General features: G+C 43.2%; 1 protein-coding gene across 1 annotated transcript in view; it reads right to left on the minus strand.

Annotated features, from left to right (window-relative positions):
- The window catches only part of LOC146810311 (cilia- and flagella-associated protein 337-like), a 1036625-nt gene that overhangs the window by 306278 nt on the left and 710304 nt on the right, over window positions 1-20043 (minus strand). Inside the window, exon 14 of the mRNA XM_085614420.1 lies at window positions 11658-11842. Within this exon, the coding sequence (XP_085470546.1) occupies window positions 11658-11842 (185 nt within the window). The remainder of the gene's footprint in view (window positions 1-11657; window positions 11843-20043) is intronic.

The following is a 20043-nucleotide window of genomic DNA, read 5'->3' on the forward strand; positions in this document are numbered from 1 at the left end:
TTTCAGCCGCAGAGCTGGTGAGTCCGTACTTTAGTTTACCATCTTCACAATCAGTATCTCCCAAGACAATGCTTTTGAGTTGCTCACTTCGACTCGTCTGATCACTGAGCGACATTCGCACAGCCACTGCTACCATCTATGAATGCTGCCCATAGTGTATCATTGTTTTGACATTCCATTATACCTGCCACCTTAAAGAAGCACCACGCTTGCCACCTTGAGTCAGTGTAAAATGATTCGCTAGCCACAACACTATTCCAATATGACATCAGTCTTGGATGTTTAAATTGTACTTCATTTTTATTGGAAGCTTATGGCAGAGCTGCATAGTTTCTCTTTTTTTCTACTTGTTTTCTTTTAATTTATCATGCGTAAGCGGATTGAGTTAGTGGACGGGTGACTTCTAGAATGAGTCAGTGGGTGGATAAATGGACGCACGAGGGTTGAAGTGAGAGAGAAAGAGCATGTACGATGAGTTTTGGAGTGTCTACATTTACCAGTGACTCAATAGGAGCTTTCAGTATGTTGGTTTTCTAACAGTAATTACTTTTTCCTTGGAAACTAATGTTTCCGCTGCAAACAGTGTCCTACCGATTATGGCACAGATCCCTTGCACCATAAAAAGCAATTATCCCGGGTTACTTGCCTCCAGTTTGGGTACGTGCTTGCAAAAGTGTGAAAATGAGAATAAACCCCATTCAAGAATCAGGTCATTCCAGGACAATGTTCTGAAGTGAGGGTAGCAGGAAGTCATTTTCCCCTCCTGTGTCCAGCGTGCACTTTCCAGCCCGGACAGGTTTCCCTAGCACCTCTGTGATACCATCAACAGAGTTTGAGCAGGTGAGTTCATTGCTGAACATTGGGCACGGTTGGAAGCACCTCACACCCACATAGATATACAGGTGGTCGTGACGGCCCATTTAGGTTTGGCTTGAAAGTTTGTTAGTCGCTTCACACTTCGATTGTCTGCCGGTAAAACTCACTTCATACAAATGGGAGTCGTGTTTGCAGCTGGTGTGTATTTGTTCATAATGCGAACACTTCGTTGTTGACAGTTTGTGTGTCTTGCCAGAATAAGCATATCATACAAATACTGCAGTATTGACCTGCAGTGTGTCATCAGTCTTCACAATCACAAAGTGAAGCGTTCACAGTCAGTGTGTGAGTCTCCACATAGTAGGCACCTAACACACATTTTGCGGTACTGCCCTTTACTGACAAAAAGGATGTGGCAAGTTATATATCTCATTAGAACATTGGAATTTTGAGCACTCTGTTAAAGACAATGGAGTGCTCTGGGCTTCTAATGGCTGGTAGAAGCCCGGAGCATCTGGTTCACTGCTGTTGCTGTGAACAAAGGCCTCACAAGGCCCAAGTAGATTTCAACTCCCTAGGGCTCCGTGAGGCCTTTGTTTTTACAAATTAGAACATTCTGCATGTTCTAATAGCCATAGAGCCCTCTGTAGAGGGCTCTACCTTCCTTTAAAGGTCAAATCCATTGTTAAAGGCCCAAGCTGGACACTGGAGAGGGCCTTTAATGGAAGGTAGAACCCTCATTATTTAGCATTCATATCTGTTGCGCACAGCTAGATTACCGTCCAGCGCTGTTTTCTTAAACCACTTCTTAAAACACAAGCCTCACCCTGTCATCTGATGCATTCAACTCAAATTAAACATATATTAGAACATTCGAATGTTGAGCACTCCACTGAAGACAATGGAGTGCAAAGGGATTCTAATGGCTGGTAGAAGCCTGGAGCATCAACATTACAATGTTTGTTCGCAGATGTTGATGTGAACAAAGGCCTCATGGAGCCTGAGGGGATTTCAATCCCCTTAGGCTCTGTGAGACATTTGTTTTACAAATTAGAACATTCTGCCCTCTAGGACCGGAATATTCGAATAGCCTTAGAACCATCCGTAGCGGGCTCTACCGTCCATTAAAGGCCCGAATCCTTGTTAAAGGCCCGAGCCAAATGCTGGAGCGGGCCTTTAATGGCTAGTAGAGCTCGCCATGGAGGGTTCTAAGGCTATATTAGTCACTAAATTTTTTACTTTACATAATATGTTCAAATAGCTATAAATACACTACTGAGGTGCAAATTCCAAACCACGTGAAAATTAATAACAGAGTATATTTACTTTCTTATCTGCAGAGCTACTCATCTTAAGAAATGTTCCTTCAACGTGGCAGTCAAAGTGTGTGTGATATCAAGTACCCCAGGCTCTTTGGTGACTTGAAGTTTACAGCAGGGTGACCCTGCTTCATAGACTCAATCAAGCACAGCCTTGTTTTCATCTTCTTTTAACATTTTTGGTAATATGATTTTGATTCACAGCAAGGAATTAACTTCTTGTGCCCAGGTTCTGCAAGTTAATGTCCATGCCCCAGCCTTCTGAGGCTCATCAGAATGAGTCATTGTATGTAATGAAATGACGTTTCTTACTCAACATAGCCTTTATCTAAAACATGTAGAGCCTTTTAGTGTTTGCCAGACTAGTCACCAACCGGCTGGGGTAGCCCAGACACAGGAGGCATACCACGTTTACAAATGTTGTTAGATGGACATTTTTATGTGCATTAGAACCCCTTAAGGGTGGCAGCATCGTTGGCAAAGGAAAGAAACTATGTGATGGTACAGCAGAGGCCGAATTTGGTACTTATCAGCCTTATTCTTAGCTACACCAGACAAACCTAATGGGCCTTTTGAAAATAAATTAAGCATGGCAGAACCAATAGGTCTCGCCTATTTGAGGCAACATGGACATCAAAAGAGGCAACAAAGACAATGGGGGGGGGGAGAGGGAGGGAAGAAGCAACATGGGCAGCAGGAGGATAGGGGGTGAAGGGGAAGAGGCAACATAGACAACAAGGGGGGTTGGGGTGGTAGGGAAGAAACAACACATATTAGGGTATGGGAGGGAAGAAAGAACAGAACAGGAATAAGAAATAAAAAAATAAGACGCAACACAATGGAAAGAAGTAAACAATAAAAATAGAACCTCAATCACAGTGCAAGCAGCAGCGGGACACTAATCAAAATGAAGCAATCAGAACTTGGTCCATGTTTGTGCTGGCCAATTAGGAGGCAACAAATGAGAGTCACAATGAAGCCCACAAATGCTAATCAGTGGATGGACTCTATGGCTTTTGAAGAAAACAATATCTCTTGTATGCATTATCGCAGATGAGACCTAAAAAACATAGTCCTTGAAGCTGGAAGAATTTTCAGAGGATGTGCGAGACATTTGAGAAAGATTCTAGTGAAACCCTTTGCATGGTTATCCCCCCACTTTTGCCTGGTTTTGGTGTGGTTTCAAATGTGATGCACAGGGTCACTGCCATCCAGGTCCCCTGTGCCAGTGCTCCTTCCCTAAAACAAACGCCCAATTGGTACTTCTGCCTCCTGTAAATCCCCAGTAAATGGTATCCTGGGTACCTGGAGCCTAGAAGCTAAAAAGGGTCCCATGGGACCACCCCTCACTAGGACAATGTCACTCCCCTTGCAGCCTGCATGCCCCTGTGAGGTAGAAAACAACAAAGTCAACATGGCACCCTGCCAGGGTGCTATGCCAGCTAGCACTGTCTGACTGTATAGGTAAGTCACCCCTCTAGCAGGCCTCACAGCCCTAAGGCAGGGTGTACTATACTCAAGGTGAGGGTATACCTGCATGAGCAGATGTGCCCCTACAATATTGGGCACCATTTCTTAATATTGTTAGTGCCAGTGAAGCCATAGAAAGTACATGGGCTGGGAACTCGACAACTTGAGTTCCACAGCACTATGATGGCTTTACTGAATATAAGAGTTTTTGGTGCCAAGCTACCCCTTTCAATAAATGCAACCTGATGCCAGTGTGGGATTTATTGTACCATGTACCCAGAGGACTTCTCAGAGGTGCCCCTTGAATCCCTACCAACCCTGGTGTGGACTCTGACCGGCTGTAGGTAGCCAGCCAACATCAGACATGTTTCTGGACCCTGGGTAGAGAGTCCCTGCTCTCTTGGACCAGAAACAATGTACGTCCTGGGCAGAGGTGTTATGCCACCTCCCCCAGGATGAGACAGTGCTTGAAGAGCGAAGCTTCAAAGGCCTGCCACCTTTGTAATGTGACACCCAGCCTCTGCTGCTAGCAGCCGGTGGCAGAGCCTGGTTTACACCCCCACTTTAGGCAGGCAAACTAGCAGAAAATAAAAAAGGCAGCAGGTATGCCCACCTCAGCCCACCCCACCCCTAAGGTGAGAGGAAGCGAGGTGAAGAACAACGCTCAGTCCCCCCCATCATGAGGACAAGTGACCCCCTACAATCAGGGCTAAGCCTATGCCGCATCCCATGGGAGGGTGGCAACATAGAGGATGTAGCCACCTCAGGTAAGATGCCCATTGGCCCTTCCTGCTACTCCCCTAAAACACCCCCTAAATACATTTTGAATTTAGAGGGCTCCCCCATACCTGACCATCAGTTCTACAATGACCTAGGAAGAAAGAAGGTACCCTGCAGCAGAAGCCAGAAGATGACAACTGCCTTGGCCCTATCCCTAACGGCGTGTCTCCAGCTTCGATGACCCTGCGACCTGTCGTGAAACAACGACCTCCAAAAACCCTGGGAGGACTGTTTCCTTCAATAAAGACTCCAATCTCCAGAGGACAGAGGACCTATCCAGAAAATGCAAACTCAAAGGACTCCAGATCCAGGTGGATCTGCGCCCCCAGCCCACTCTGCACCCAATGCCCATGGCCCAAGTCTGAGTGCCTAACATGTGCAGTGAAGTCTCCCCGGCAATCCTGACCTCATGTCCAGCATAAGCTAACCTCTCCTGCCCTCTAAGACGGCGCCTGCAGTGTAAATCCAGAGGCTCCCCCAACTGAGAACGGCTCCAGTAAGAAGACTCTGATGCCCAAAGGCACCCCTGTACCCAAAGTCCCTAGGCCTTGGTGAGCTGACCTGATGGTGCCCCTAAGACCCCCTACATCCCAACTTACCTCTGTTGTTGCTGGTATTCCTCCTGAAACCTTTGATGCCATGTTTGTAGCCTCTTTACCGTCAAGAAAAACCTCATTGAAAAGCATTGGGTGCCCAACGTCAAATTTGCAACCTGCACCCGGCTGTCCTGTGCCGCTGGTGGTTTATGTTTGGTGCTGCTTTGTGCCCCCCTGTGCATAACCTAACCCCCAAAACTTAGCCCCTGCAACCGATCTACATACCTGCATTCAGCACAGCAACAGGCACCCCCCTGTCTCCATTGGAAAGTATTGGGTCGAAATCTGATTTTGATTTCTGCAACCGACCTCCTTTTGCCGCTGGTGGTGCAGTTTTGGTACTTACCTGACCCCTGGCCCTTGCTGACCTTTGGCTCCGAAGACTGAATTGTAAGTTCAATACTTACCTGTTTAAATGCAATATTGTTTTCCCTATAGGATAACATTGAACAGTATGAAAAAGTTTTTAGTGTTGATTTTTGAAAGTGAAAGGTATTTGTAATTAAAAACTTACTTACCTTATTACAAACACCTGGGTTTTAAAATAAAGTACAAAAAAAGTAAATTTTATAACATTTGTCTGGATCTTCTTCTTGAGTCGCGTGTCCTTTATTGATCATGTGTGTGCAATACATTTCTTACACTCCTCTGTGTTAGGCCTAATGCTGCTCACCCACACTACCACTAATAGAGTACTTTGGGTTTTGCATTGAGCCCTGTACACTTATGGGGAACCACTGGACTCTGTGCACAGTATTACCACCTAGTGGCTATATCATATGCAAAGACAGATTCCAACATTGGTGGTGCAGCGGTAGGGTACAAGACTTTGACATTTGCTGTACCACTTGATTAATAATTTATTTCACTGAGGAAATCCAAAATGTGTCTTTAGAATAGAATTTTTTTCATTTTTCGATTTTTACCAAATTGTTTAAAAGTAGTGATAGGGCCTTGGTTAAGTTGCCCACTGTTTTAGAAACGTAAAAGACCTACAAAATAGTTAGGCCTTAGAAATACTTAGAGGTTTTTTTAAATTCTCGAATACTTACTTTAAACATCATGACTTATACTGCAGGGAACCAGCCAGGAACTCAGCCTGGGTCTCTATGCACATCTTAAAGTTTCCCAACTTAAAGATTTGTGCAAAGCATGAAACTTGCATAGGGTCCTAAACCAAATAAAGCCCATCTTCAGCAGCAGTTGCTGGCAGAGAATGACAAGGCCCTCATAAACACAACTCTCCCCACTGGGAAAGAATTAGAAGAAGAGGAAAAAGGATATGGGGGGATGTTGACTCTGTCACTACCCCCTCAGACGGCAACAGGTACGAGTGACACTAGTAGACCCAAATGAAGCAGGGACTGAAGATGCAGATCTTCAGAAACTGGCCAGGAGAATTACTCTAGAAGATAAACTCCCATCTCTTAGTACGAAAACATTCCTGAACTCGTCTCTCTCAGTGAGGTGTTGTAGCCTGTATTGTGACTAGGCATCACAATATGAAGAGGTTCCCAATTATGAGGCATGCCCCCTGTAGTGGGGGAGGGAAACTCTCCTTTAAAAGGGACACTCTATGAAGGGTAGGTGCTAAGCTAGAAGCTGAATGCTCATAGACCTAAGGGTTCTGTTGTGTCTTAGATTATCTTAAGAATCCCAAATTTGTGTGTGTTTATTGCAACCTTCCATTATCAATGTTGCAGGACTCTTTCTGATATTTATATCTGGGGATATTAATTTCTACAAACCTGGTGGTGGGGAATTGCTTCTCCCTGAATAGAGCTTTGAATAAGACCCTCCCGTTGTTGCCAAAGATGGCCGGAGCGCTGGTTGTTGGAAGTGTCATCCTCAGCAGGTTGGACTATTGTAAAGCCCTACTATTGGAGGCCCCTAAATGTTTGGTTGAACGTCTTCAAAAAGTCCAAACCTTGGCGGCCAAACTGGCACTGATGAAACCATGCCGCTCGTCAGGCTCCTTGGCCCTTGCAGAGCTTCATTGGTTGCCAATAATGCAGAGGGTTCAATTCAAGTCTCTCTGCCTGGTCTTCAAGGCCCTTCATGGTTTTGGACCAAAACCTCTTCTGTAGACCTTTACATGGTATACTCCATCAAGGTGTCTTTGTTCCGCCACTGCTTGTCTGGTGAAAGTTCCCAAAATTCGAAGAGCCAAGTCAGGAGGCAGGGTGTTTAGCTCGGCCGCTGCCAAACTCTGGAATAACCTCCCTCTGGAAATTAGACAGTCCCACGATCTTCTGCAGTTCAGGAAAAAGATCAAAACATGGCTGTTCCCTAGAGCTTGACAGCTCTGGGGATACCCTGTTTAACCCACTCCCGATACCTCCCACTGTTTGATGATTCACGTACCATAGTGCCATGATACCCATTGGGTCATAGCTGCGCTTTATAAATACTGCATACAATACAATAAAATACATGTTAGGATTTTGAAAATTGCCAGTCCTGTATATTTAAAAATTAAATAATCAAAATTTAAATTACTTGATATTTAAGAGTTTAGAAGTCTCGTAAAAAAACACTGATTACTCATCAGGGTGACATAAGACAAGAAAGCAGTCCCGTAAAAGTCACTTTGAGAAAGAGAGTCTCCATTTTAAAAAATGGGAGTGCTGAGGTGGTCTTCTAAAATATGTTAATATTCATTATTAATAGTTCCAGCTTCCAATGCAGAGTCTATTCATATTCCAGACCTGAAGTAAAATTACTAATTGCAGAATCCATTCACACATTCTGACCACCTTTTCATGTTCTTTTTTCTCTTTCTCTGTTGTATAAAAAGGACTATGATGCACAACGGAAGCCTTTGCCTACATTTCTGTTGTAGGCAAAGGCTTCTGTTGTGCACAATATAAATCCTGCCTACAAGAGAATCATTGGATACCTGACTTTAGAGTCAGATGAACAAAGAAAATGGCAGTACTTTCTCTCAGAGAGAGGGAGCTCCCTACCTACCTCCTACTCAATCTCGCACCTGGAGTTTTCTCCTGTCCCCAAGAACAGTCTTAGCTCCCTCCTCTTCTAGTTGTTATGCAATCCCTCCTCCAACAGCTTGTATTTGAGTGACCTCCCTACTACCCTACTTGTGGCCATTGCTCAGAGCTCCCACCAATCACATGCCACTCATCTTAAAATTCAAGTTCTATGCAAAATATACCTAAAACCTGTCCCAATCTGGAAATATGTCTAAAGTCTCCTACTACTAAATTGTATATGTCGCCTTCCGATTATCTCCTCTCTAGCACACACAACTGTGGATACTGAAGTCTTAACACTGGCAGTGACTCATCTATCATGCTTGTTGCCCAGCCTGAAATGCTGAAATGAATCGCAATGTGACCCTAACAATAATCGTAGGTGACATAGTGTACCTAGAAGCAACTAGGACTCTATACCCAATAATGCAAATTCCTCCCTCAGAGCGGATGCCCTTTGTGAACCTGCTGAAAGCTATGAAAACTTAAATACTGCCTCTAAGCAGGTACACAACCAACCACACCATCCCTAATCACAGACCTCTTTACTCACATCTTCCTTCCACGAAGAAGGAAACTACTTGCAAATCTCATTCAAGTGCCCACTAAACCACCAAAACACCCCTTGTATACAAGTCCACTATTTGATCACTGTTATGCCTACTGCATACCTACGGCTATCCAGTTAAATATTTGCCTGGAGTTTTTGGACACAATTACGAACTCTAAATGGGATGTCCTGATTTTACCAGAAACATGGCTCAATGAATCTTCAAATGATAATCTGGACCCCAATTCCCCCCACACTACTACATTCACTGAAGTGACTTTAAAGATATACATAGAGGGAGCATTGGTTATTCACAAAAACACATTTAGCTGCAGAACTGTTTCCACTATGCACTACCATCCCTTCCGATGTCTATCACTTGAAAACTCTGCTTACAAAGCCTCCACTTTCAGACTTAATGCTATCTACCTCCCCTACCTCCCAAGTGAAAATATAGTATATATTGAATTTATCACATCTCAACTGATAATTCCTGAAACCACAGTCTTCCTTTGAGATTTCAATCTGCATTTGGGTGATGGGAACAGCAATCATCTGAAAGCATTCTCCTCTCTTCCCTGCAACAATGATCTGTTTTCACACTACTGCAAACCCATGCACTCTAAAGGATATATCTAGATATGATAATTTTAAAGGAATCTTTCCTTACAGCAGAAGACCCCATCCCGGTTGATTGCACTAATTTGCATTCCCAAAATAAAAAACATCAGTGCTTTTGTAAGTAAGGCTTGCTGGAAGTTTCCCACTGCAGAATATCAGCAAGAAATTAATATCACAACAGATGATTATAACAAGTGCATGGAAGTCCTGATGGAAGAATTTACACTAATGAACAAGATCAATATACCAAAACCATCTCTTGTCTGGTTCCCAAAAGATCTATAGGCTATAAGAAAATGCTTGAAGAAACTCAAGAACGATAGAAACAATCCCATCTCTGTCCAAACTGTCATTACTGAGAGGTGCCAACAGAAACTAAATATGCCATATTTTCAATCCATCACTGCATCAGTCACCTACCTGACCCTCCTATGCCACACTGCACATACACAGGCTTCAATCAGCCTCTTCTTGATAGAAATAGTAGAGAAGATCCAACAGCACATCGACTACACCCACCCCTTTTCGCAGAATCCTACAATGTTCATCCTTCAAAAACCCTATCTCTTACAGATCTTGTTGACATGCTGAATTTGTTCAAAGCCAATTCATGTGGAGATGAAGACTTTACCTTTATCAAAGATTTCTCCAGGGAATCTCTCTCACCACTACTTGCCACTCTGAACAGTTCCCTCACTCAAGGCATCTTCCCAGAAGCTCTTAAAATAATCTAGATCCTCTGTTTCCGGAAGGAACCTACACAAGACTTTGATGACCTTGCCAACTACTGCCCATCACTAACCTACCCTTGATCAGCAAAAAAGCAGTCAAATTCTCAAGTCCAAGATTACATCCGTGCTAACCATCCCCTGCAAAACAACTAATCTTACTTCAGAGCATGCTGTTGCCCCAAGACCTATATCTTACACATTGTACATGATGCCCTCCTGACCGCCGATGAAGAGGACCCTTACCTCCTTATATTGCTGAATCTCTCAGCTGCCGTCAACATAGTGAAACGTCCCACCCTCATCCCTACCCAATAGTCTCAAATGGGATTCACTGGAGATGTGCTTCACTGATTCTCTCCTACCTTCCCAAATGACATCAGTTTATTCTCATTGGCATCTCCAAATCCCAAAATATCTCTAGCACCTACAGACTCCCCTAGGATTCCATATTGTTCTCTGTCATTTGCAACCTGGGGGAGAGGAGTTGGCCTAACGGCTAGGGCGCTCGACTTCGGACCTGGGGAACTGGGTTCAAGTCTCGGTAATGACGCTGAACATCCTGTGATTCTGGGCAAATCACTTAATTTCTCTGTGCCTAACAAAGAATTAACGTGTGTTCTAATGTAACATAACTGGTACTCTGTAAAGCGCTCTGATACCTGATTGGAATCGGGTCAAAGTTCGCACTATATAAAACTCTGCAAATAAAAACCAAATAAACTCTAAATGGAGACCCTTGGGACTTGACCCACACATAACAGCATCACAATTCACTGATACACCACTCTTTATGAAAGTTGCCTCTGCTCCAGACATCTATTGCCTCAAATACTGCCTGCATCTAATCCAGCCCTGGATGTCCAGTGCCTACCTGAAGCTCAACCCCCTAGACATAATTCTTATTATTTGTCAGGAACAACAAATAGGAAATGGAACACACCTGGCTCAATGACATAAACCTTGATGGCTTCAAGCCCCAACTTTCACTGAATGGCAAGTCACTTAGATTCACCCTGGACAACACCCTCATTCTCAAAGAACACATTGTGAAAAACAAAGAAGGTCTGGTACCATCAATCTTTTCCGAAGAAAGTGAAAAAAACATTTTTCTCCCGAAAGTGACTTAAAATCTGCTGTTCAAGTACTTGTCCTCTTCTATCTGGACAATGGTAATGTGTCTGAGTCTGCCCAGACTCCACATTGGCCCACCTCTTAACGGCACCCTACATGGCGCAGCAAGTGTCAGCCAGAGCCTTAAGAAATATGATCACAAAACCACCATCCTGATGGAACCAACCCCATTTATTCCCTTTGCCAGTCCACACCATCTTCAAAATCAGCTGGGACATTTACAAAGCCATCACGACCAGAACCCTCAATTATCTTGCAGACAAGCTCACAGTCTCTAGTGACTCTATCAACAGTTTTGCTTTGATGATTAACAATTTGTTCATTACAATTTGTTCATCAGTGTAACTGTTTGTTAGGAGTTGTGCCCTTACGATGATTAGGTTATACAGGCCACGGTGTAGTTAGAATATCATCACCTTAAACAAAAAAGTTGTAATTAAAATTCATTTTGTGTTATTCTAAATTTGTTCAATTATAGTATGAATAAAAACGTATTTACATCATTTTCATACCACTTCTTGTTGGTGCTGATTAAAGGGATTTTGGAGTGCTGTAAAAATCAGTAGTTGAATGGAGCGCAAACTCATGCCAGTTTTCATATCAAACATAATGAAGTGTCTCCGAAGATAATTAGATGATCTTAAACAGAGTACCTGCTTGGCTGGCTCTTCCTGAGGTAGAGATGCGGTCTCTGCGTTTGTGTTTTCCACACAATAATTTCTCCATCAAAGCTAGCAGTGGCGAGGAGTCCAAGAGCCGAGCAGTAATCAGCAGCTAAGATGTCCTCTGTATGTAACTGGCCACCTTTCCATGAGCGGTCAGCGGCGATGTGTAAATTCTAGAATATTCAACACAGAAAAAGTGGTATACAGGCTGTATAGTGTAGCTATATTAACTCAACAGACAGAAACTACTGAGATGCAGGTCAAAGGGAGTGTGGATGAGGCTGTGAAAAGCAAACTGAAGTTCGCTGTGATGTGTTTAGTTCACAAAAGGGTACTTGGGCTTTGTATTGTCTCTAATACTTTGTCCACTGATTACTACCAGGCCAAGACCAATGTGTGGCAAGAGGATGGTCATGGAAGCATGTTACCTATTGTGCAATAGCTGATAGCTTATCAGCTCTAAGGTATGAGTTATGACAGAAGAAACGCCTCATTTCCAAAATGGTAGCTTCGTTGAGTAGATGAAGAGGACTTCTTCAAGAACTGATGCATCACCACTGATTGTAGTTGACCACTGTGACCAATATAACAGGATTATGGGACGCATTCAACAGCCAGGAAATGCAAGGGGTAATGCATGAAAGGGGCTTACCCATCCCTACAGGTCTATTATTTCTTGGGGTTCATCGCCAAAAATTAGGTTGATGCTTCCAGAGCACTTCGGGGCATATTAACAAGGACGGCGATAAAATTATCGCCGGTTTAGCTGCAGAAAGCTGCTGCTAAAGCGGCGATAATGGGCTTGGTAATATGCCCTTGAGTATTTCAATAGAAATTCATGTTCTGATGTGAACCTGGGCTTCTATTGGAATTCTCCAGGGCATATTATCAAGCCCATTATCGCCACTTTAGCTGCAGTTTTCTGCCGCTAAACCGGCGATAATTTTAACGCCATCCTTGATAATATGCCCCAAAGCAATATACTTTTCGTCTTTCTAGTAAATGTATCCGTACCATTACACTTCCATGGAGCTAGATAAAAGCAGGTTCTTAGCCTCTCTTGTGCATGGTGTCATCGTCACATTCTGCATCCCTGTGTAAAGGTCCGCTGGTATTTATAACAGCTTGAGAACAAATAGCTGCTGCTCTAACAAACTGGTCCAGAATCACAAGGCTGTGTGCATGGTTACATTTGGCTTCCACACTGATAGAGAATGTGGCTACAAATACAAAACACTTAGAGATTTAGAAAAGTTGGCTTTATTTTATATGAACTGGATTTCCTCACACAAAAATATTTGTGTGGCTAAGTCTTCAAGGATGGGTGGGGAGGAGAGGTTGCCTCGGTGGAAGGTCATGTTAGTATGTGGACTCCTACAAACATACAGGTTTGTGGATATTGAAGACATCCTTTCCCCCTCCTTCCCAATCTAGAAAATGTCAGAAATGTGCTCCTGTCAAGGGCAGGAACTAATCCATTTACAGGATGGGATGGGAACAGGGGAGGGAACCCATTTGCTGGAGATACAGGAATAGGGTTTTTTCCTAACAGAAAATAATTCTTCTTAAAGAAAAAAACAAAAGAAATGCATGAGGAAATATACTTATGTATATCTGCTCATGCAATTTAAAAACATTTTTAAGGGGTACATTCGGAAACCAGTGATAGGTTGCCATGCATACCTCTACAAACGCGAATTTCTGAAAGTTGTGAATTGAGGTCGCAGATTCATGATCACCTTTAGGAATCAGGCTCTCTGTAACTATATATTTACTATACTTTGCAGATGTATATATAATAACCAAACAATTAAAGGACTTGACAAATTAAAATTTCTTCCATTTGGGGACTGTCTGAAAAGTATCGGACTGTTGAAATAAATAAATAAGTAAAAACATGTTTCATTACACATTGTATAAGAGCCCCCCCAGTTATGGCAGTTTTAAACACGCCCACTTTTATAACACTATAATAGTATCAAGTAATAAACCTATACAAGACTCACATGTGTGGTATTTTCTAAGTTGGTGTCTGTGCAAATACAAACATCACTTTTTTTAATGTAATCTTACCGCACTTAAATGCAGACACTCGTGCAAAAAGCATCTTGAGGGTGTACACATCAACTCCAACATGCACATATAACAAACCTGTGCTGCAGCGCCTAAATACAAATCACCATAATGGGGTCTATTTTCAAAAACATGTTTGAGCATAGAAAGCAGTGCTCCAGTAGTACTGTTCTGAGTACTCCTACATGCCTTTGTGAGATACCCCCACATCTAAAATTAAATATTCACTTGTAATTATATCAAATAGAACTGTGCTCTCTTTGCACTTTTGTCAGTAGGGAGGTGGATGTTCTAAAAGGTAGGCAGGAGTACATAAAGATTACTCCTGCAAAACGAATTTCTTGTACTCATGAATAATTTTGTGAATCGGCCCCATTATGTTTAAATCGATGCTTCTCATAGTGCAATGTGTACATTAAACAGAAATTTGCGGGGCCGAACTGAAGGGTTCAGGGGATTTTGCGGCAAAGTATAAGAGATTCCTCACCATCTCTCTTATCAGATCTACTCTGGTAGCTTTCAGCAGATTGGCAGGGTTTGCTATTTTAATGTATCTTAAACATTGTAACTGCCACCAAGTACTGAAAAGTCTTGCGGTTGTGGCCTTCACGATGTTTGAAGAATTACTACCAGAACATTAAGGCCTTAAGATTCCTGGTTCTGAATGCAATCAATTTTAGGGCATCAACCCTTAGTCTACAAGGCCATAAGACCCGCCAGGTTTTTCAAATAACCACTGACAATGTAAAGGATTCCACTTGGATTCAGGGGCTTACTTCACAAACAACGTCGAAGTATCCATGAGAATTTCCTTTCTCACTTAACGTTACTTTATACTTTTTGATAATTCACACAAATTCCAAAGGCACGGCTGGAGAGCCATGCCAGTCGCAGATCACTAGGCAGAGCGTATCAGTCATAAAAGGGTTACTGAATCATCAGCACTGTTTCAAAAATATTTGGTTAAAGACTGTTCAGACTTTAGTCAGAATGTAAATGGATATTTAACACACTGTTGAGACTCTTGATATAAATCTGCATTTTCCACTTTGGGACGAGCCAGAGCTCCAATATATTGTCTTGGATTCGATTATAAAATAGCTGTGCATTCTTAGCATACGAACTCTCTGAATTCACTGATGTGTATGGGCTCAGGAGTTTAGATCACATCAAATAAATGTTTGGATTACCAGAAAATTAATGTTGAAGTACCTCCAACCGCATTAATTTATTACAGATGTGATCAACAAGTAACTACTGCAGGAGTAATCAGAGATTTTTTATACGTTCTTTCGTGACATATAATATAACTTTTATTGTGTACTAATGACAGGGATAAGCAAACTTTGAAGCAGCATGTACAAAAGGGAGCAGGACTTTGGCCTTTGGTAAAATGCAAGAATCACTCCAAGAATCCATCAACTTTATGGTGATATTTTCAATTCTTGGCGATCTTTGCTTTCTGCATTTCCATCGTTTCTCGCAGAGGAAAGAATAACACGATTTCACAAGGGAGAAAAAGCCCCAAGGCCTACTTTTCATTTTAGTCTACAATGTCCAAACAGGAAGTGGAAATGGCCCGCGGGGTACCCCAGAGCATTGGAACTACATACACTCTTACATGTTTTATTCGTGGAAAACATTCGGGAAATGCACAATTGCCTGAGTGAGATTACAGAATTAAAAGCATTTGTACTTCTAGTTGACAAATATTCCACATAATTCGTCACAGTGTTGCTATGCAGCTTTCTTCTATTTAATACTATGACTCAACTGGGGAAACAAAGCAATGTGTGTGTGTGAGCACTGCTGGGCTCTGTTTAGCTGCTGGTTAATGCAGACAGGTGACTGTAGCTACTGCGCAAAACCTATTTTATTTTCATGCCCTCAAGCTATTAAACGGACACTACCTTGTGTGAACTAACGGCGCCACGGGGCATATTAACAAGGGCTTTATCTCCGCTTTTTTAGCTTTAAAAGCCCAAAAAGCGGAGATAAAAATATCGCCCTATCAACAACAGGGTGCTAACATGCAAAATTGCATGTTAGCACCCTTTTTCACTATGCTTCCCTTTGCATCTCTATTGAGATGCAAAGTGGGCGTTCCAGAGCAAAATAAGAGTCACATTCACACTAATCCCCGTTAGAGACAAAAAAAGTAGCGCTAACCACGGTTAACGCTGCTTCTGTACGTCTGCTAATTTTCAGATTTAGCCATGCAATCCAATGGGAGGTGGATTACATGGCTAAATCCACCATGGGCTATCAACAAGGATATCCCTATCCTTGTAGTTGTATCGCTGCATTACCAGCGATAACCTCCCAAAATGCCACTATCGCTGGATTTTTTATCGCCTAGACGGTTAGCGTTGTTAATAACGCGATAACCAGGCGATATTATAGAGCGATAGCGGGCGTTAAAAAAATTAACGCTAAGTGCCCTTAGCGTTAATTTTTCCTGTTCCTTGTTAATATACCCCCAAATTCCTTCATGCCTTTCAATCTCTTGAAGAACAGTTCAGGTCGTTCCACACATTGCAATTCAGTACTTAATTTGTCAAAGAATGAGTGCAGGTTTTAACAGCTCTGCTCAGAATCCTACTGCTGGCGGGTGTAATTACATACCAGCAGGCTGAATACCTAAGCTGGTAGTCTTAAATCCACCTCACGCCACTTAAATACACTACCAGACTCTCCCTTCCCCTTTAAGCTCATTCTTTCTGCCTTTATGGCGTTTGTTTTTTTTTTGATCCTCATCTCACCACTAACGAATGCAACTTGTCTCCTGTGGCCCAATCTTATCCTGGGGGCCCAGGCCGGAGTTCTTGCTATCGCCTGGGGCCAACCTGGCCTGCCTTTTTATACCAAGGCATGGTGTTAATCATTGGACCATATATTATTATAACCTCATTGCAGTTCGCCATTCAAAAAAAGGTTCCCAAATAGTGCTATTCCTTCTGTGTGTTAAAAGTGTTTCTAATCGTGCAATTCTCAGTGTAGCTCTCAACCAATTATCATACAGCGGGGGGTTAGGATCCTTCCACATCTTGCAAATTTCTCTGCGAGCAATCAAAATAAAACAAAAGAATAATGCAACATGTGACTCTCCCAATTCATAAATAAGTTCTACTTCCAACCCAAACATGACTCTAACTAGGTTCAAAGAAAGCTTTAATTTAAAGATACCCTCTATAGCCCGTTCCACTCTACTCCAAAAGGGTCCTATTGTCACACATTCATAAAATATATGGATATCATCCGCTTCTACCAACCCGCATCTAGGGCAGGAGGGTGGTGGATTTATAAACCTCGCAAGTTTTTTTGGTGTGTAATATAATCTATTTAAAGTGAAAAAATGGTTCTTTTTAAGAGAAACAGTTCTCACATATTTATATAGTATTTTTAAGGAATAATCATAAAGAGTGGCTGAGTCTACCTCAAGTCTCGTTGAGTTCCATACCCTATTTGATGCGGGAGAGTTCGCTTCCTCCGCTTCCAACATCTTCCTATACCAGAACCCAACTTCTCTCTTCCTGGGCCCTGGAGAAGAAAGAATGCTCTCAATTTCCCAATTTCCTCCGATATTCTCTTCCTCAGCCTTAAACCATGAGCACAGTTGGATGTATTTAAACCTAGAAAAGGAGTCCCCGATCCTGGACTTCAGTACCTCCCACGGGAGGACTCCATCCGATGTTATCAGATCCGACCATATATTAATTCCTGCTCCCCTAATAGGGAGGCGGTTTTGACATCTTTCTCTTTCACCGTCTTTCCCGTTTGTGTATTAATTACTCTCTTGTCCTCAGTGCGGAAAAATAAGTGCTGGTCCCCAAAAAGAAGTGCCTGTGGCACCCACCGGCTCTCATTAAGCACCGACAATACTTACTTACAATATCCCTTGTGAGGTAACTACTGGTATTGAAAACTCATCCTTTGTAAATACAGCAGAGATAATTTATGAGAGAGTAAGTCAACCACCAGGTTGTACCAATCAATCAATCAATCAATCAATCAATCAATCAATCAATCAGGGAATTATAAGTGTGCTACTCACCCGTGAGGGGATCAAGCTGCTGGAGGATGGGGGAGGAAGAAGCAGCTCTGGTCAGTCGAAGAGCCAGGTCTTGAGGGTCCTCCTGAAGATGTGCAGGGTGTGGGCGCGTCTGATGTCGACCGGCAGCTCGTTCCAGACCTTGGCCACGATGTAGGAGAAGGTTCTTCCACCTGTTCTTGCTCTGTGGATGCGCAGGGGTTCAGCGAGGTCGGAGGATCAGAGGTTCCTCTTGGGTACGTAGAAGGAGATTCTGTCGTCTAGATATTGAGGTCCAGTATTGTGGAGGCATTTGTAGGTGCAGGTGAGTATCTTGAAGGTTACTCGCTTCTCAACGGGGAGCCAGTGGAGGTTGCGCAGGTGTTGGGTGATGTGTTCATGTTGTGGGATGCAGAGGACGAGTCTGTCTGCGGTGTTCTGTATGGTCTGGAGTTTGCAGAGCAGTGACTTGTTGATCCTGTCGTAAAGGGTGTTTCTGTAGTCCAGGCTACTGGTTATGTGTGCATGGGTGATGGTCTTTCTTGATTCGGGGAGGATCCATTTGAAGGTCTTGCGGGTGATGCAGAGGGTGTTGTAGAAGGTGGAGGCAATGGCGTTGACCTGTAGGGTCAAGGAGAGGGAGGAGTCGAGTACGATGCCGAGGTTTTAGGTGTTGTCCGTTGGGGTGTAGGGGGGGCTGAGGGCGGTGGACCACCATGTGTTGCAGCGACTCTGTGGAAGATGTGCGGGCGCAGGGGTCCGTGGGGGCTCCTGAGTGGATGCCTTTCATGGTCGATGCGGTGTCTTCAGTGGTGACTGGGGTCCAATTGGAGACAGTGGGTTGGCCGGCGTTGCTGGAGGAAGGGTTAGTTCCGGAGTTGCGTGTATGGTCGTTGAAGTTGTCATAGAGGCCCTTGATTTTTAGATGGAAGTAGGAGCCGAACTTGTTGCAAAGGTCCTGGAAGGGGGTGAAGTCCGTGGATTCGCTGGGGAGTTTGGTGAATTCATAGATGACGCTGAAGAGTTCCTTGGTGTTGCTGGAGTTTGTGAGGATCTTGTGAAGGTCCTCTAGGTGGATCTGATGCGCTGGTGGTATTCCTTCATATAGTTTTTTGTAGGCGGGGCATCTTCTGAGGTTTTGGTGTTTCTCCAACACATTATTTGACTTGTTTTCAATACGTAGATTTATTTTTGGTGATTGAGGTCTCTGAAACACGTGACCACACAAAACAACTTTGTGTTCAAGCTTATACCATTCTACCTACTAGTCTGTTATAATGTTCTTATCATTATATGTCCCTACCTGCAGAGATAACTGTTTAATAATCAGGTTGTGTTGCCCACTCGATCTGTGCAGATGGTTAGGTTGATGCCAGTGGTCTAGTAAATGTGAAACACTCCAATCACAATAATAGTGGGAGAAAACTTAGAAGTGTGGAAATATTTAAAGGACTTTGGAGAAGAAATCGACTTAAAAAACTATCAAGATCATGCTAGCGGCTCATGGCATGGTGTGAGCACCAGGAATGAGGGAAGTGGCGCCTGTTTTGTACTGAAGATTTTTGCTGTAATGTTATAGGTTCAAAATAATGCTTTCCTGCATAAATGATGTTGCATTGTCATCAGCCAGCCTGTAAAGAGGGTTTCTCTTTTTTCTGTAGTGTCTGTGTGTTAGCTCTTTACATTAGACCATGTTTCAGGTGGTACTGCATTTGCTCCCACTGGCCTGTGTCTCTTTCACTATTATAACAACCTTTGATACCAGTAGTAGAGGATGATTTAGAGGAGGACAGATATGCGGTATTATCCAAAAATATAAAGATGTCCCATCAGCCTTCACCCTTGCTTCCCGGCTCATTGAGAGGCCAAGGAATGGGATTTTACTGATGACAGAGATGCTTTGGCTCCACCTCTCAGGGAAATACATGGGTGGCCCAGACGCTGGGGAAAATCCCATTTGAAGGGGCAATGGAGTGTAGCTCCACTATTGACATTCCCTCTAGTATGTTTGCTGTCCATGACCATCAAGTCTGCCATCGTGTTGCAAAACATACAACGTCCAAAAAAACGATATCCCATGAAACTCCTGGAAAACTCCTAGCCAGCAGGGGGACATTATCTTTCTATTTGTACCAAAGACAAATGTATTAGGGCATTTGGCACAATAATGTGGCCAGAGGTCCACCGTGTTGAGTGTTGCCATGTCGAACTGGGCATTATTGTTCACCACCCTCCACCCCTGAAGCAGTTCCTGCCATGGATTTGGAAGCC

Source organism: Triturus cristatus, chromosome 7 (genome assembly GCF_964204655.1).
Source record: "Triturus cristatus chromosome 7, aTriCri1.1, whole genome shotgun sequence".
Taxonomy (NCBI): domain Eukaryota; kingdom Metazoa; phylum Chordata; class Amphibia; order Caudata; family Salamandridae; genus Triturus; species Triturus cristatus.